Source organism: Aethalodelphis obliquidens, unplaced genomic scaffold (assembly GCF_003676395.1).
Source record: "Aethalodelphis obliquidens isolate GAN/ISIS:26980383/991018 unplaced genomic scaffold, ASM367639v1 scaffold1, whole genome shotgun sequence".
Lineage (NCBI taxonomy): Eukaryota > Metazoa > Chordata > Mammalia > Artiodactyla > Delphinidae > Aethalodelphis > Aethalodelphis obliquidens.
In genome coordinates, this window is record NW_020837945.1 from 107,646,399 (window position 1) to 107,664,844 (window position 18,446).

At 41.8% G+C, this 18,446-nt stretch overlaps 1 protein-coding gene across 5 annotated transcripts in view; it reads right to left on the reverse strand.

The window, feature by feature from the left end:
* Positions 1-18,446, reverse strand: part of KCNAB1 (potassium voltage-gated channel subfamily A regulatory beta subunit 1) — a 422,691-nt gene that overhangs the window by 14,280 nt on the left and 389,965 nt on the right. For all 5 annotated transcript variants that reach the window (XM_027113490.1, XM_027113499.1, XM_027113480.1 and 2 more), the window contains 3 exons: positions 7,445-7,530; positions 6,658-6,778; positions 5,476-5,570 (listed from right to left, as the gene is read on the reverse strand). In XM_027113490.1, the coding sequence (XP_026969291.1) occupies positions 5,476-5,570; positions 6,658-6,778; positions 7,445-7,530 (302 nt within the window). The remainder of the gene's footprint in view (positions 1-5,475; positions 5,571-6,657; positions 6,779-7,444; positions 7,531-18,446) is intronic.

The following is an 18,446-nucleotide window of genomic DNA, read 5'->3' on the forward strand; positions in this document are numbered from 1 at the left end:
ACCTTTCTTCCCACCCTCAACATAAATCTCACTCTAATCACTGGAAAACATAAGCAGGTTAGGGTTTTTTTTTTTTTTTTGCGGTACGCAGGCCTCTCACCATTGTGGCCTCTCCCGTTGCGGAGCACAGGCTCCAGACGTGCAGGCTCAGCAGCCATGGCTCACAGGCCCAGCCGCTCCACGGCATGTGGGATCTTCCCAGATCTTCCCGGACCGGGGCACGAACCCGCATCCCCTGCATCGGCAGGCGGACTCTCAACCACTGTGCCACCAGGGAAGCCCCCAGGTTAGGGTTTTTAAAAAGTAGATGCATAGTATTTCTACTGCTTTCCTCATACCAAAGGAAACAAATGTGTTTTGGAAATACATAACTTTAACTGCTTTACAAGTAGGAAAATGTTAGCATAGGGAGGAGATGAGGCTTAACTAAAATATTAATTAAATATGGAGGTGAAACAGTGTTTTTGGTAAGAAGGTTGGTGGTGGGTGTGGTTGTATGCAATAATAAACCCAACTTGTTGACTGTGGGCAGTAATCCACGAATCAGAAGATGAAATTTCATCTTCCATTCCACTTGCTTAATCCTATTCCTGCAGTGGTTTGATTACATGTTGATTGTTCTAAGTTAGTGGAAGGCAGAGATGGCTTCTCGTTCATCTCAACATCTCCAGTCTTGACACAGTGGTTGGCCCAGAGGGGCTCAGCCAATATGGTGGTGAGGAAGGGATCTGAGAAACCAGGGTTCCACAGGGTAAAGATAGATCTCTTCAATTTTTCAGATTGAGCACAGACACTTCCTCCTTAAAGAAGTACAACTCAGCTGGCAGCCCTGCGTGCTTCCACAGTGCTTGTGGATTCCACATAGTTTCATAATTCACCCCTTCTCATGTCTGTCTCTAGCAAGTCCCTGAGTTACATTGAGACTGTCCCTGTATCCTCAGCCCTCAGCACAGGGCCCGGCACTGAGTAGACACTCAGTAAATATTTGCCAAAGGAACAACTGAATGAGCTTTTCTCCACAGATTAGTGGGCTATTGCTTTATACATGTCACAAAATTCTTTAAATTTTCCAAAAGCTTTCTTTGCCATCTCCTATTGCTGTGACCATTATCTGTGTGACACCCATATTACAGGTAGCCAGAACAGGGTGGGACTAGTCTGTGAGTCAGCCCCAAATCCCCCAGTCGCCTGTTAGTTAATCGTAGATTAGAACTCAGGGAGCAACTGTAAAGCCATGGACAGAATCAGTCACATTTCATTACTGGGCCTTGTCTAGAATAATTTAGCATTCAAGATCACTGACTATTTCTATCTAAACATCGAAGTCTTTGGCTCAAAAGAGCAGCAAAGTCTTCACTATTGAGGTGAAAATCTCTAGGTAAAATGCTGGAGCTAAAAAATTTCCTTCTGAAATTGTACCATAATGGGCAATATCCTTAGTTTCTTAATATGAACACCTGGAGTACTTGGACTGCCCCTCTCCACCCACTTTGATCTACGTTAAGTTTGCATGTTTCCAGTTTACCTTTGACAGAAGGGTACGTATTTTTATGATTTTTCTATAAGGTATTTTCCCCACAGTAGGGAAGAGCTGTCCATAAATTTTATTGCACTTTTCATTTCTATTTAAAATTTCTATTTAAAAGCTGCTCACCTGGTCTCTTGATCAGACTTTGTTGATCCTCAGTTATGGCTCATTGCACCCATTCAAGAACCATTTATTGAGTACCTAGCATGTGCCAGGCTCTGTGATGAGTTAACATGAGTTTCAGTTTCTGTCCTATAGGTACTCACAAATCATTGTCTGGTAACTTGAGAAGTGTTGTTTTTAGTTGGATTGCCCCCTCAATGATTTCCTCAGAAGCCTTGTTTGTACTGCCTCTTTATGGGAAATAGGTCACCATAGGTGCATGACGTGAGCTGGTCACAGCACCTTATCCTTTGGGCCACTGTCATTGGTTTAATCAGGTTGGCACATGACCCAAGCTTGGCCAGTCTTCTCTGGACTGAAGCTGATAAAGAAAAAGTCTCTTTTCTCTCAGGTTACATGACTTTAAGGATGTAAGCCTGCGGTCACCAGCATTCCTGCTCCTGGCCTCGTGGAAAAGACCCACTTGTAGTAGAAAAAAATGACACTCACATGCAGGGAGAAATAGAGGAGATGGAGAGTCCTGACAATGTGCAAATCTATGGATGGAGTCACCCCTGAGGCCATCCCACTCCATCCTTCCCAGGGAGTGTCTGTCTATGCGTTCCCTTCTTTGATTAAATTAGGTTGAATTGCATTCTATTGCTTGCAGCCAGAGGATTCTAAGACTGTAAGAAGTGTTTATGGAATGACAGAAGAAAGTACCAATAACTGAGTTTTATAAAGTGAGGACAGGTTTCACAGAGTGAAGACAACCAAGATTTGTCTTTAGGGATGAGGAGAGCTTCCACAGCAGGATGTAAAGAAGGGCATTTTGGGGAGGCAAAAAAGAGTACAGTGCATTTGGGTGAAAAATGAAGTAATATGATTTGGGGAGAGACAAGAACAAAAAACAGGTTCAAGAGTATTTCCTTGAATGCTTTTTGTGGGTTTTAGGTTTTGTCCTATAATCAGTGATTGGGAAGTCATTAAAGGATTTTAAGCAGGGTTACGATATAGTCAGATTAATCTTTTAGAAAGATAATTGGTCACATAATTGAGATAGATAATAGAAAACTGGTGGGTAGCTGAAAAAGGGAGCGGGGGAATCAGAGAGTCCAGATGGGAGGTTAATGCAGCAAACCAAGTAAGCAGTGATGAAGATCTGAACAAGGGTGGTACAAGGAATGGACCACAGAGCGTCAGCATGTGGACTGGAGGAGTTAGTGCCCCGCTGAAGAAGACTGAGGGAGGAGAAGAGGCAGCTGAGATAATGCCTTGGCTTCTGACTGGGATGACCAGATGGATGGGTGGAGGCATTGTTAAATGAGAAGGAAGAGTAGATTCTGGGGAGTGAGGACAGATTCCATTAGGCATGACGGATGCCCATGGGACAGCCACGTGGACATGTCTGATAGGCACGAAGAAGTAGTGGTGTTTAGCTCAGCGGTGAGTCAGTGCTGATGACACTGATTTAGAAGTCTTTGTAACAGTGGTGGGCCAGATGCAGCCTCCCAGAAAACCCCCTGGGCAGTACTACTTTCTAAAAGATAGGTATTTTTTCACACTCAGTTAGTTTATCCTTCAAATCTAGTTCAATATTTATAGCAGAAACAAAGTATTAGCAACCTTATTTTATTGTAACTTAAAACAGCCAGTGTGAAATACCAACCATTTATTCTATTTTGGGGGAAGGTGAAAGTTGCCATCTTATTTATCTATTTGCCTAGGTCTTTATTTTTTAAAAAATGTTTTTACTATTAGAATTCTCATTCAATCTTAAGGTTGAAATATATATATATATATATATATATATATATATGTATGTATATAATTAGTAGTAGTAGTATTTTTTGCTTTAGTTACTCAAGTGGTTTTTCTAAGTGTACATATATTAGTCCAGAAAGCACTTGGACTGATGAATTAAGAAGCCTTGAGGGTTTGCGGAGCTCTAAAGAAGCGTGCTTTGTGACTGGCTGCCTTTCACCTGTTGAGAGTCCTTATTTATTGCTAAGGATGTTTCAACAGATGCTGAAAAGTCAACAACAGAAATATTTTTCGGGTTGCTTTTGGGCTTAGTCACCTTCAAATATTTTGCATCTCCTTTTCTTTTCCTCCTTTCGTTAGTGCATTTTTAAAAGCTTTTCAGCTGTTTGTAAGCTTTTCTCAAATAGTGATGGAGATCAGCCAATCATATACTTCAAATACAGTGTAGTAGCTACTTCTTCCTCTTTTAAAAACCTGAATTTGAAGGGAAACAAAAATGCCTTTAGGGAGATGCACTGAGAGCCAGGAGACCTGGGTTCTACTTTTAACTTTTTCTATTATGAGTTTATGCTGTTGGATTGATATCTAATCTCTTTGTGCTCAGTTTCTGCATCTGGAAAAGGTTTACCCTCTTATAAGGATAGTCTGGAACAAACACCTGGTATATATGGAAGCACTTTGAGTTTTTCAGAAAGTCTCTGAAAGAATGTAAGACAACATGCTTGGCTACAACTGGCTAAAAGCCATCTGTATCCATTTATCTTTGTGAGGAAAAAAGGAGATGAATAAAAACACTTAGCCCGGTGCTTGGCACATAGTAGGTGCTCAGCAAAATCACAATTTTCAATGCTTCTCTTTCTTCACTCTTTTCTTGCCATCCACCTTTTATCCCTTCTTTCCTGAGATGCTTTTCGTTTTTCTTTGCTGACTTATTCAAAACCTTCCCTTTTTCAGAAACAAGACCCTATATAATATTCTAGGATAATTAGTATAATAATGCAAAACTAGAAGCAGGACCATGTCACCACGTTTTAGGAAATATTTATGTTGTATTATCTTAGAGAACAAACAAGCTAATAGGTCAACTGATACAGCAGAGAGAAAAGTGATAGACCTAGAGTCTGGAGAAGGTCCTGATTAGGGAAGCACACGGTGGTTCCAGCCACACTGATTAAAAGGTCGCTGGTTTGGGCTTAACTTGAGTTGTCCTTGTGCTGACTTTGTGCTGATGGAGACAAGAGGCTGTGTCAGACTTCTGCTTCCTCTTTGGGGCCTTTGGCATGTGTGAATTTTGAAAATGCCTATGTTCTCTCCCTAGACATTACAGAGTAATTTGTGATTCTAATGTTATTACACATTCTCTCAAGTTTTAAAAAACAGACATGTTGTTATTAACAAGGAGGGATTTTGGAGTACCCTCCAAGTAAATTAATCATCAAGATCTTCTGAATGGAGGTAACTTTATGTCAATGATCTTAAATATCCTTATGCTTCAGAGAAGAAATTAAGCTGCAAGACTGAGCAGCCGGAGTTGATCTCTGCAAATGCCAGCCCTGAGCCCCCGTGACAGAGGCTTGGCTCTGTATCTGCTTCCCAAACCCTCCCTCCTTACTCCCCATCCTCACATATTAAAAAATGTCAACCGAACTCAAACCTATTCAACTACAACCGGTTTGCCACATGTGGATTCAACCTCTATGGCTTAAATTTTGTTTTGTCAAGAAAAGTAAAATTAGATCCTCTTACATAGAAAAGGGATTTTACGTTTCCTAAGTTTCGAAGGAGGAATGAAATGCCTTCTTGAATATAAGAATTAGTGTAGGAATTCGAGTCTACGAATCCAACCAGGTCATTGGGCATCTCCCCTGGTCCCCAGAGGAGGAGAACTTTCTGCACTGATGCCTGACCAGAAGTAGAGACCTCCAGAGGGCTTGGGGAGCTGGCCAGGGAACACCGGCCAGCCCAAGGCCACACTCGGCCTGAGCCAGGGAGCCACGGGCTGCTGCAGAACTGTTCTATTCAATCTCCTTTTTTCCCTTGCTCCTATCCCCAGACTCTTTCCTAGAGGTGGAGGAAAATACCTTCAGTGAAGCCCTGGAACTTTCAGGCACCCCATTTCCATATTTTCCTGAGATGATGCCACAGGCCAGTGGAGACCATGTCATCGCTCCGACGCCTACAGAAGAAAAAACCTTAAAAAGTTACTCCAGCAAACTGGGATCAAAAGTGTCGGGGTGTTTAGAAAGGACTTGGTTAGTTGTGGGGAAGCTGGCCAGATACATGAGCTAATATCAGCATAAATCTTTTCATTACAGTTCAGGCATCTACAAATCGTGCTTCATTTTTATAAACCTACCAAACGTGCACTGTTGGTTATGGGGAACAGGCCATATAATCAAGCCTGAAAATGTGGCTTATCCATAGTTTTCGGATGACCAAAATTTATGTTTCTTTTTACACTCAGAGATAAACACTTTTGCTTGCACAGAAATCCAGCTCTTCGCTTGTTCACTCAGTGCCTTAACAGGGCCTGGTGCAAAGCAGGAGCACAACGCCCCCTGCACAGTAAACACGCAGTGATAGCAATAACAACCATTGTTATTGCTGTTGTTGAACTTTTGTATCCTTTTTTTTCTTACCCAGCATTTTCCCACTCGTGTAAACCCCCATTTCTTATGAAGAAAATTATCTCTGGAATCTGTTTTAATAAGTACGCCTGAAAATGTGGCTTACTTAGGTTTTTCTGATGCCCAAAATTCTCGTGTACATGTTGTGTATATATTTTTTCCCTCTCTTTGTCATTATGTCTACCTACAAAAACATGTGTCCCTGGCTTGTCAGCCGTTCTTGAATTCCCATTCTGACTCAGTTCTAGGCAAAGTAGGAGATAGATGTACAAATCCATAATTTTTGGGAAAGGCAGTCATAATCCACTCAGAGATGCATTCTTGGCTAGAGCAACTACCCTATGAAAAATACGTTTATTCATTGTTTCTTCCCTTCATTCTATATGCATTTTTTGAACACCTACTGAGTACAGCTTGTACACCAGTCACAATTTACAGCTCTGCTTGGCTGTCACGAGTGATACTCTGGAGGTTACATACAGGCACTTTTGATTCTTCCAGTCTCTGGAATGCATATTGCTGACAACCCCTAGGTTAATTAGGAACATTTAGGAAAGCATTTCAGTAACATTTTTTTCTGGATCACTGATCATCCTGTTGTTAAAAATAATCAGTAAATTTGATTGTGAAGATTACCTATTTTATGGTAGAGCTCTGGCAGCTGAACCTCCACTTTCTCTCTCTGGAAAAGATGGTACTCAGCTTGTTCACAGACTGGTGGGATCATGTTGAATTGTCTTGCTACAGAGTAGGCTTCCTAGGGAGAAATAAAAGAGCAACTGAATTTATACCTGATGAGAAATAAGGCTGTATGCATGAAAAAATTTCATTTTGGTGAAATCAATACAAACCAAGAAAAATGTAGATTGCCAAATAGTAAGCAAAGTTATGACCATCAATTTCACTAAGAAATACCAATGCAGGAAATCTTTATTATTCTTTGAGAGGTTTTGGAATCAGTTAAGGTCCAGGGAAAATTAGTCAAAGTATGAATTATGGACTATTACAAAGAAAACATAGTTTGACTATTTCTAGGTTCCTAAAGAAATAAAACTTAACTAATATATAATATAAAAATGATCTGTAATTAGCATGTTATGAACAGTACCATTATTTAATACATTAAAAAAAAACCCTGGAATATTGTGTTCATATGTCTCGTTAGCTGAGAAATTTACTCTCTTACTACCAGAGAACATGCTAAAGCACAATTCCTGTTAGATACCTGCACCCTCCCTATTGTATTCTGAGCTGAGGAGATCCACCCCCCATATCCATCTCTATTACTGATGGAATTGATCATAGAATTCTAGTGCCTTTGTGATTGTGAAGAAAGTTTGCAAAAGATCTTACAACTTACACATGATATCTAACAAACAATAATACGTACTCAACGGCCATTTCAAAATAGGAATGAAATTACCATGATCTCCATGGCGCTCCAGCGGGAGGTTCCCCAGTACATTGCCATGCCTTGGTTTATCACATGTGTCATGGCTCGAACGATTTCTATGGAAAGCCAAATAGTTAGCACTACATATACTTTTCAAAGTTATACAGTCTTTTTTTTTCCTTTTCCTGCCCAAAGCTTAGATATTTAATGCAGTTATTTGTTGGATTAATATAATTACTTTGACACGGGTGATAACATAATAGTCTAACATAAAATATTGATAGTTTGGAGGTGGCTGGTACTTTTGGGTAAACTGACGTTCCATTTTCAGATTGCAGCAACAACATGAAATGATATTAAAAACAGAATGACCACTTTAAGTTCTTCCTTTACTTTTATCGCTTCAGGGTTCCTGGCTGGATAAAAGAACACATGATTCACCTCTTTCAGAACATGGGGACCTTAACTGCTCACTAAAGTGAGAAGTGAGAGAAAGCATTTGTTTTGACTTTGTAGAATGGAGGGTCATTGGGGATAGAAGGCCTGCCTCTGTGGGTGGGATCTGCAGAGCTAAGACTCACTCAGGGTGGCTGTTTAACAGAGATGACTCAACAACAATGTGTTTGGCAGAAAGATAAACATATTAAATGCTGAACAAACAGCCAAAGCCACAGTGGCTCCCAGCCCGCACGGGCTACTCTGTCCTTGACCACTTTGGACCAAAGTTCATTCTAAGACACCCATGTCATGCATTTCACTGGGGCCTGCGTGTGGCCCCGCCCTGCTTGCTCATCAGCCTCTTTCAGCCTGACATCATATTTCCTAAACAGGAGAATGAACCCCTTCCCAGAGGGGTGGAGCTGAGCTAATCTTCTTGGCACCAGCCGATGTGATGCAGAACCAGGGAGCGTGGAGAACCTCAAGTTCAATTGAGTGATAAGTCACAGACACGGCTGGATTTCTTCTATAAAGCGGGTCAGCCAAATACCCAGGATGCTAGGTCATCTGACATTTTCAAGGGGCTGCAGGCCACGGGCTTTTCTTGCCCCACTAATATCTGGTAGGTTACGTGTCCTTCAGAAGAATCAAATCCTTTCTCAAACTCAAGTTGAGTAGATGTGTTCTTCTTTTATTTCTCACCAGCAATCACTGTCTTAATTGATCAGGGACAGGATTTGGAACGAGACAGCGAGGGTTAGGCTCTTAGCCTGCTAGCTTATTTGGCTTACGTAAACCATTTAAAATTGCCCTTGGTTTCTTTGTGTGGAAGATGGGAATGCTTTTACTCACCAGAGTCCCAACAGAGGTAGAACTAGGCTTATAAGAAAAATATTTTTCTTTCTTGGAGAAAGACTTCTAAATATCAGTTTATTACTCAGCAACTAAATCTATGAAGATAGTTCTCCCTTGATAAAGCAAATGAGATACAAAAGGTTATATGAAACCTTTTCTTTCCTTTTATTATACAAATGGAAATGAGTACCTGTGCTAAAATTTCTGGAAGTCTAAAGCCATTATTTAAATCTCTGCCCCAAAGTATTCTCTCTTTGGAGATCTCCATCGTTGTGCTAGTTCCCTTTCCTTTCACATCCTGTTTCATCCAGAGCTGAGATGTTCATCCAGTCAACAGGATTTATGAGGCGTCTGCTACGCTGGGGGTTGGGGATATTGGGGCAAATCAAACACGTTCGTAAACACTGAGGAGGTTAACAGAATAAAATGAGCCCGAGAGCCTCCCCTGTCTCCATTCTGTAATCACGTAAGATGAGCACAGGACTGGCCAGTGGCTTGGCCATGCGGCAGTTCCTGAGGCCTTGGCAAGAGCAGGTAAGGTGGAGTGGAGGTGGTACTCCTCCTGTACCTTCATTCCCTTATTTCACACACACGTATTAAGAACTTAATATTTGCCAGGCACTGGGTTCATCTGTGAGTAAAACAGATACAAAGCTCCTTGAGTTCTGAATTGAGTGGAGAACATGGAGATGTAAACAAGTAGGTAATTACAAAATGTGACATGTTATGAAGAAAACCAATAGGGGGCTGAGATAGGGAATAAGAGGGAAGACCGATTTTAGTTGGTTAAGGAAGGTCTCCCTGAGGAGTAATGTTTAGGCACAAAAAATAAATAGGGACCAGTCAGGTGAAGAACAGTGGAGGAGGATTGTAGGCCACTGGAGCAGCACGTGCAAAGGCCCTGAGGCTGGACAGAGCTTGGTGAGTTCCCGCAATCAGGAAGCCATGGAAGCTGAGTCAGGAAGGAGGACAGGGCTACAGGATGAAGTTGGCAGAGGGCAAACCGTGTCATTTGTCTGTTATTCAGGGCTTGATGGGAAGTCACTAACATTTTTAGGTAAGGAAATGACGATGCAGAGAACATTTCAGAACACTATCTGACCGTGCTGTGGGGCTGGAGGGGGGCTGGAGGAAGCAGGAAGATCTTTAGGAAGGTATTGCAGTACTCCAGGCAGGAATTGAGGGGGCTTGGAATCGGGAGGTGGTAGCAAAGACAGAGGCATGAATGGATCAAAATCTGTTTGGGGGGTAGTATCCCCTAGACTTGCAGATGGACTGAACGTGGCAAGCGAGGACGAGGAGGAATGAAGGCGATCTCCCAGATAACTGGCCATTCACCGAGATGCAGGAGACTGAGCGAGGAACAGTTTTGGGAGGAAGAGCCAGGGTCTCCCCTTGGACATGCCAAAAATGGAGATGACTGTGAGAGACTGAGGGGAGATGTTGAGTGGAGATAACTGGATAATGACACGGTGAACAACCTGGGCTGGAAGCGAGCTATTTATTAATTACCAGTCTTTAACTGATTTAAATCCATGGAAGTAGATGAGACTATAAAAGGGAAGTCTGCCCAGAGAAAAGAGTAGAGGTTCTAAGAGCCAGAGCAGGAGTCGGGGAGAGGTCACTGCAGCCAGAGGGACAGGAAGGAAGCCAGATGGGGGGACAGTTCAGAATCAAGAATAGGGAGTGCTTGCAGGAGCTGTGCCCGAGGACTGGAACACACGAGCATTCGAGTCAGAAGGACACAAAACAGCGTCCATAGGATTTGGCTGTGTGACAGGGAGGTCACTGCAGACCATGAAAAGAGTGCTGTCAGTGTCTGTGGTGCGTTGGGACCAAGGCCAGGCTGGAGCCAGTGGTAGAATGGGCGTGGGGAAGGGAAGGCGTTAGAGACAACCTGGGTAGACTCAAGTTAGGAAATGAATGGAGCAGAGAAAGAGGGCAGCAGCTGAAGGGGTACTCAGAGTCAAAGGAGAGTTTTATTTTAAAACTGGAAGATGTAAGAGTAAGCCTATATGCCACTGGGAGTGATCTAGATAGGGGAGTTACTGAGGATGTGGGCTAGAGGGTTGGGGAGTATGGAGGGAGGGAGACTTGACACAGGGAGATGGAGGAGAACAACACTCCTGGGGGTGGGAAGGACACTTCTGGCAAGATGGTGGGACCTCAGGAGGTTTGGAGAACTCATCATAGGAAGACAGGGGAGCCCCTGTTTGATGAATTCAATTCTCAATAAACTATCAATCAAGTGAAAAAGAGGTGGGAAGTGAGGAAAAGGTGAGAAGGAACAGTTCTGAGCATGGAAGAGCCTATGCAAGATGCCCTTATGCCCCAGGTACTTTAGCTGAGGGGTAATTTCTTTGCTCCGTGATTTGTTTGGCTACTGACTCTGCAGGAAAGGGCTGGTGGAATGCAGAAAGGAGTCTGGGAGGAGGAGGCTGCAGCACGGAATGCAGGGAGGAATGCAGAGAATGTAGAGGCCACAGTTAGAGATTCACGTTGCCACAAAGTAAAACTGAATTTAATGCATATTCAATTTTTTTTTTTTTCCCACATGGGCATGCGGGGTCTTAGTTCTCCAACCAGGGATTGAACCTGTGCCCCCTGCAGTGGAAGCGCGGAGCCCTAACCACTGGACCGCCAGGGAATTCCCACTTCATTTTTTTTTTTTGTAATGTCAGAGAAAAACCCCCCAAGTTTTTAGCTATCTAACATAATAGGAAATAACTGTACTGATAGCTGAGGTGGGTTTTTAACATAATTCTACCAAAAGGACACTAGAGGGCAGCATTGTTAAGAAAAAAATCAACTGAGTTTAAATGCTTGTTTTACTTGTACATCACGGAAATGCGTTTTTAAAGCATCCTAGTCAGAGCCTCGATACTGAGTGGGGAAAAGGCCCTTAGGAAGATCATTTAGTGCATTGCTTTCACCTGCCCCTGGGAAAGGACATGCAGACAAACAAACTGACTAAATCCGGCAACTCAGGACTGAATGTGGCTCCTGGAGCCCAGATTCGCCCGCTTTTCCAGGAAGCCTTGGCATCAGTGGTTCTCAACCCTGACTGCACCTTAAAACACCTGGGGAGCTTTGAAAACTACACTATCCAGGCTCCACGGAAGTTCTATTATATCAGAATCTCTGGGGGTGAGGCTGGGCATCAGTCTCATCCCAGATGAGTCCAGTGTGCAGCCAGGGTTCAGGGCCACTCGCTGTGCTTGTCTACACGGCTGGTCCTAAAGTATGGCCCCTGGACCACCAGCAGCAACCCCTGGAACCCGGTAGAAATGCATATCCTAGGGTCTTACTCCAGATGTACAGAATTACAAATTCTGGACATGGGTAGGGCCCAGCATTCTGTTTTAAGCAGCTCTCCATGCAATTTTAGTACAGACTAAAGGTTGAGAAACACTGCTTTATATCATCCCCAAGTAAGCCATGTCAGTGAGTATCAACTTCCTCCCACATTTCCTCTTCTGCTCTGTCATCTAATCTTAGTGCTTCATGCTATACTTTAACCTTTATTTGCTTTAGTACATATGCAAACAGTCACTGTGACATGCATGCATGCATGTACACACACACACAAGCACATACACACTTTAGTATGAATTAGAGGAATTTGAAGAAAATGCAGAGGTCCAAGTTCTAGTCTACTTCAATGAGCCTGGGCCTTTGTATTATATTCGTTAGCTCTCAAATCTCAGTGTTTGAGAAACACTTCTAAACTATGGGAAAACTTGGTTAAATCCTTCCTGTGCACTCCTTTCCAGGTTGAAATCATTATTATATAACCCACAGGCCCCAGGCAGCCTGCACTCTCTCTTATTCCCTGGACTCCTGTCAGAAAGCTGGCCTCTATAAAAGCTGCAAGTCAACTTTGTTTCTCTGAGTATCCCAATTTCCCATCTGTAAAGTGAGTCTGTATTGATCCTGTGTAATTCTTTCAAAGCTTGACATGAGATGATATGAGAAGACCAATTTGTGAATCTGAAAGAGTAACACAAACTGAGTAACAAGTAAGCAGGATGTGGCCCTGGTTGTTTCTTCTCAAATAAGCTCAGATTCTAACATTTTAGTTACCAAAAAAAAAAAAAAGTTGATATTCTTTTCAGTAACATAGGTCATCTGTGTTTAAAAATATGTATTTTATGTGAAAGGACTTAATAAAACTATTTATTTTGAGTGAAAGAAATTTGTTGATAAACTTATTTATTTTTTCAGTTGGCCCTCATGCAAAACAATGGCTGCTCACTGTAAGCCTTTTACATGTGAAATGTTCCCTAGAACTTTGAAAGTTGTACGCAAGTGGTTATACTGCATGAACAATAAATCATAGGGACTAAAGATACAAATATGCAGAAATTAGTGTTTTTATCAGATCAAATGTACTCAAGTTAATCTGGCCATATGGACACAAAATGATGAAAACAAAAGAAACCTTAGAGATAATTCAGTGTAGTTTCCTCTTACTCTAGATAAGGAAACAGGCTAGGAGTTCATTGTTTTAAGGAATAATTAAAAACTTGAATATTGTTAACAATTATAAATATTTCAGATATGCTTACAAAATGCTGAGAGTAAATACACAAAATAATAATTGTAATACGTAGTGGAACTGTATGTAACTTTGTTCTATATTTTTCAAGTCCCCTGTAAATGTGTTATCATACTTTCATAATTTAAAAAAGAAAAAAGAAAGAAGATTCCCTAACACAGCAAAGCACCACTTTAAAACACTAACATGTTATAGGTTAATTCACAAATATTAGGTTTAATTAAATGCAATTTCCACTTTTACAGGCCAAAAATGGTTGATCTTTTTTACTGGGAGGGACCATGTGGTGGCTGGGGCACTGGTAGAATGCAGAGACTTGGTTTCAACAGAGGAGCCATAAACACTAATAAAAACACGTCTAGACACGGGTACAATTTTTACTCCAGACCAGTTGTTTGTTATTTATCTAACTTCAGCTGTTTATTTACTTTAACTTCAGAAGCTTGTGGTGGTTTATAATTGTGCCTCTCTATGGCTTAGAGGATTCCTCTTGGATGTTCATCAGTCATTTACCATCATGGCTGTGGAGAATCCTCTCTCAGTGCTCCTCTATCTGGAGATAGAGGACCACCTTTTCTCACTGGAATGGAAACTCATAACCATAAATGGAGTCATGCCATGTTTACCCTTAAAGGTTTGCCGACTGTCTGAAGATAGCCTGTCTCCATCTGCCTTCCTGACCACACGGGAGACTCTGGGTTTTGTCCCATCACTGTCATGAACTTGGACATGTTCTTCAACCTTGCTGAATCTCAGTTTCTTCAACACAAATGAACAGACTGATATTAACTGAGCATATAGGTAATCTTTATAATAACTGCTTAGGTGGGTAATATCTTAATCCTTATTTTATTGATGAGGAACCTGAGACTCAAAAAGGTCACTTGGGCAGCTTCTCAGCAGATAGTCGGTAAGGCCACTTCTAGCTTTGAAGCTAGAAGTGGTCATCCTGGAAGGCTTTGTGCATAGTACACTGTGGAAGAAGGTGGGTTGGGGACGAAAAAATAACGGCATTTACTTAATTGACCTCATTGTGTATTTGTGAATGTATGATGCCTTGTGTGTGGGTCTCTCCATCCCTTTGCATTTCATACGCCGATGACTTATAGTTCATGATGAATATGAATGACTTGGGAAATGTGAGCTATCTTTTTGCTTCCTTGAAGAAAGACCTCAAATTTGATGATTCTTTGAAAAAAGAACCAAAAAATGGGTTTGAGTCTGTGTGTGACCTGTTGAAGCTTAGAAACAGAGTGGTCTTCACAAGATAGTTTGCTAGGAATAAGCTTTCTGGATCAGGGCGATGGCCAAAATGATTCTCTATCAGAACAGACTACATTCAAGAGACTAGGAAGGATTACACATACCAAGCCAAGTCAGTAAAACCTCTCCTATCTGGAGAAATTAAACCTTGTTCCAAATTCTCACCCCAGAATAGAGCTGTGTGTCTCCAAGGACATTACACCATCCTCACCCTGAAGCTTCCCAGAACACCCTCTCTAAGGGCACAGGGTCCTCAGCCTCTCTGCTCTGACACACTGGTTTTCCCTGACCCCGAAAGTTTGAACTGAGCCTTTGAAATTGCCCAGATGTGATTTCCGAAACTTTTTCTGAAACATAGAAAAGGTTATTGAAGTGGGACATTTTTAGCCTCACTTTTACCTAAAGACCAAAGGTCCTGAACAAAAGCAGTAGCTGGTAAGTACCCCTAAGTTCCGAAGTGAGGTACTGAGGTACTAGGCCACCTGTGTAGGACTGGTTAAAAAAGATTTGGCCGTCTTTAGCTCAATCCCTACCTTAAAAGAATCAGTGGGTGGAGGTGAGGGTTGAGAGACAATTTATTTGGACTTGTTTGAGTTTTGTGACATTTTCCTACCTTCCCCTGTGATGCCACCCTCCCACTCCATCTTTCACCTTGTCTCAAACTGAATAAAACTCCAGAACCTAAAAATCCCATTTGCAGAACTTGCAAATAAGGACAGCTCCCTGCAGTAAGGATCTGAATGCTGTGCTTTTTTTTCCAACAGGCAAACACAGGCTGTCCTGGGGATTCTGCTCATTCCTTGTTCAGCTCCCCACTACAGAGGGGGAGGCTACATGATGCTGTATACTTTTAATATTATTTCTTCCTGCACCAGACCTGTGCTCTTTAATCCTGGCAAGACAGCAAATGTTCATTTTGCATTTAGATAAGAATGGCCAAGTGACTTGCTTCAGGCAATGAACAGCTTTCTTATCTTTCAATACTTCACTATCCTCATTATTTCTCTGTAATCCTCTTATCACTACATCAAGCCTTTCCAGCTTCTCACCTGCTGACACTCCAAGAAATAACGTAGAATATGGATCATAAAATTGCACCTCTTGAGAGTGGGCCTCACGCAGCAGCTGCAGGGGCAAGACGCCTGAAGGACCTGGGGCACCAAACCACCTGCCTGCGGTAAAGAACTGCAACATGGGTGCCGCCACGTTGGTGGAGTCCCGAAGGGAATGCTGGGATTTTGGGGGTCCAGCTACACCCATCAGTACCCACTCCACTTGTAACATGCTGTCAGAACAGAGTGGCAAAGTAAATAAAGATTCGTCATTTAGGCAGAAGCGGAGGGGCAGCACGTTGAAAGGAAGGCCTCTGGAGTGTGGAATTGCGGAGTTTGGAGAGAGGACCTTCAAGACGGCGGAGCAGTAAGACGTGGAGATCACCTTCCTCCCCATAAATACATCAAAAATACATCTACATGTGGAACAACTCCTATAGAACACCTACTGAATGCTGGCAGAAGACCTCAGACTTCCCAAAAGGCAAGAAACTCCCCACGTACCTGGCCATGTGGCTGACAGGGTCTTGGTGCTCTGGCTGGGTGTCAGGCCTGAGCCTCTGTGGTGGGAGAGCCGAGTTCAGGACATTGGTCCACAGAGACCTCCCGGCCCCTCGTAATATCATTTGTTGAAAGCTCTCCCAGAGATCTCCATCTCAATGCTAAGACCCAGCTCCACTCAACGACCAGCAAACTCCAGTGCTGGACACACCATGCCAAACAACTAGCAAGACAGGAACACAACCCCATCCATTAGCAGAAAGGCTGCCTAAAATCATAATAAGGTCACAGACACCCCAAAACACACCACCGGACATGGTCCTGCCCACCAGAAAGACAAGATCCAGCCTCATCCACCAGAAAAAAGGCACCAGTCCCCTCCACCAGGAAGCCTACACAACCCACTGAATCAACTTTACCCATTGGGGGAAGACATCAAAAACAACAGGAACTACAAACCCACAGCCTGTGAAAAGGAGACCCCAAACACAGTAAGCTAAGCAAAATGAGAAGACAGAGAAACACACAGCAGATGAAGGAGCAAGGTAAAAACCCACCAGACCAAACAAATGAAGAGGAAATAGGCAGTCTACCTGAAAAAGAATCAGAGTAATGATAGTAAAGATGATCCAAAATCTTGGAAAGAGAATGAAGAAAATACAAGAAACATTTAACAAGGACTTAGAAGAACTAAAGAGCAAACAAACAATGATGAACAACACAATACATGAAATTAAAAATTCTCTAGAAGGAATCAGTAGCAGAATACTGAGGCAGAAGGACGGATAAGTAACCTGGAAGATAAAATAGTGGAAATAACTACCGCAGAGCAGAATAAAGAAAAAAGAATGAAAAGAACTGAGGACAGTCCTCTGGGACAACATTAAATGCACCAACGTTCAAATTATAGGGGTCCCAGAAGAAGAAGAGAAAAAGAAAGGGACTGAGAAAATATTTGAAGAGATTATAGTTGAAAACTTCCCTAATATGGGAAAGGAAATAGTTAATCAAGTATAAAGAGTTAATACAGGATAAATCCAAGGAGAAACATGCCAAGACACATATTTATCAAACTATCAAAAATTAAATACAAGGAAAAAATATTAAAAGCAGCAAGGGAAAAGCAACAAATAACATACAAGGGAATCCCCATAAGGTTAACAGCTGATCTTTCAGCAGAAACTCTGCAAGCCAGAAGGGAGTGGCAGGACATATTTAAAATGATGAGAGGGAAACACCTACAATCAAGATTACTCTACCCAGCAGGGATCTCATTGAGATTCAAGGGAGAAATTAAAACCTCTGCAGACAAGCAAAAGCTAAGAGAATTCAGCACCACCAAACCAGATTTACAACAAATACTAAAGAACTTCTCTAGGCAGGAAACACAAGAGGAGGAAATGACCTACAATAACAAACCCAAAACAATTACGAAAATGGTAATAGGAACATACATATTGATAATTACCTTAGATGTAAATGGATTAAATGCTCCAACCAACAGACATAGACTGGCTGAATGGATAAAAAACCAGACCCGTATATATGCTGTCTACAGGAGACCCACTTCAGACCTAGGGACACATACAGACTGAAAGTTAGGGGATGGAAAAAGATATTCCATGCAAATGGAAATTACAAGAAAGCTGGAGTAGCAATTCTCATATCAGACAAAATAGACTTTAAAATAAAGATTATTACAAGAGACAAAGATGGACACTACATAATGATCAAGGGATCAAACCAAGAAGAAAATATAACAATTGTAAATATTTATGCATCCAACATAGGAGCACCTCAATACATAAGGCAAGTGCTAACAGCCATAAAAGGGGAAATCGACAGTAAAACAATAATAGTAGGGGACATTAAAAACACCCCACTTTGACCAATGGACAGATCATCCAAAATGAAAATAAGGAAACACAAGCTTTAAATGATACATTAAACAAAATGGACTTAATTGATACTTATAGGACAAAAACAACAGAATACACTCTCTTCTTGAGTGCTCATGGAACATTCTCCAGGATAGATCATATCTTGGGTCGCAAATCAAGCCTTGGTAAATTTAAGAAAACTGAAATCGTATCAAGTATCTTTTCCGACCACAACACTATAAGACTAGCTATCAATTACAGGAAAAAAACATGGAGGCTAAACAATACACTACTAAATAACCAAGAGATCACTGAAGAAATCAAAGAGGAAATCAAAAAGTACCTAGAAACAAATGACAATGAAAACACGACGACCCAAAACCTATGGGATGCAGCAAAAGCAGTTCTAACAGGGAAGTTTATAGTAATACAATCCTACCTCAAGAAACAAGAAACATCTCAAACAACCTAAACTTACACCTAAA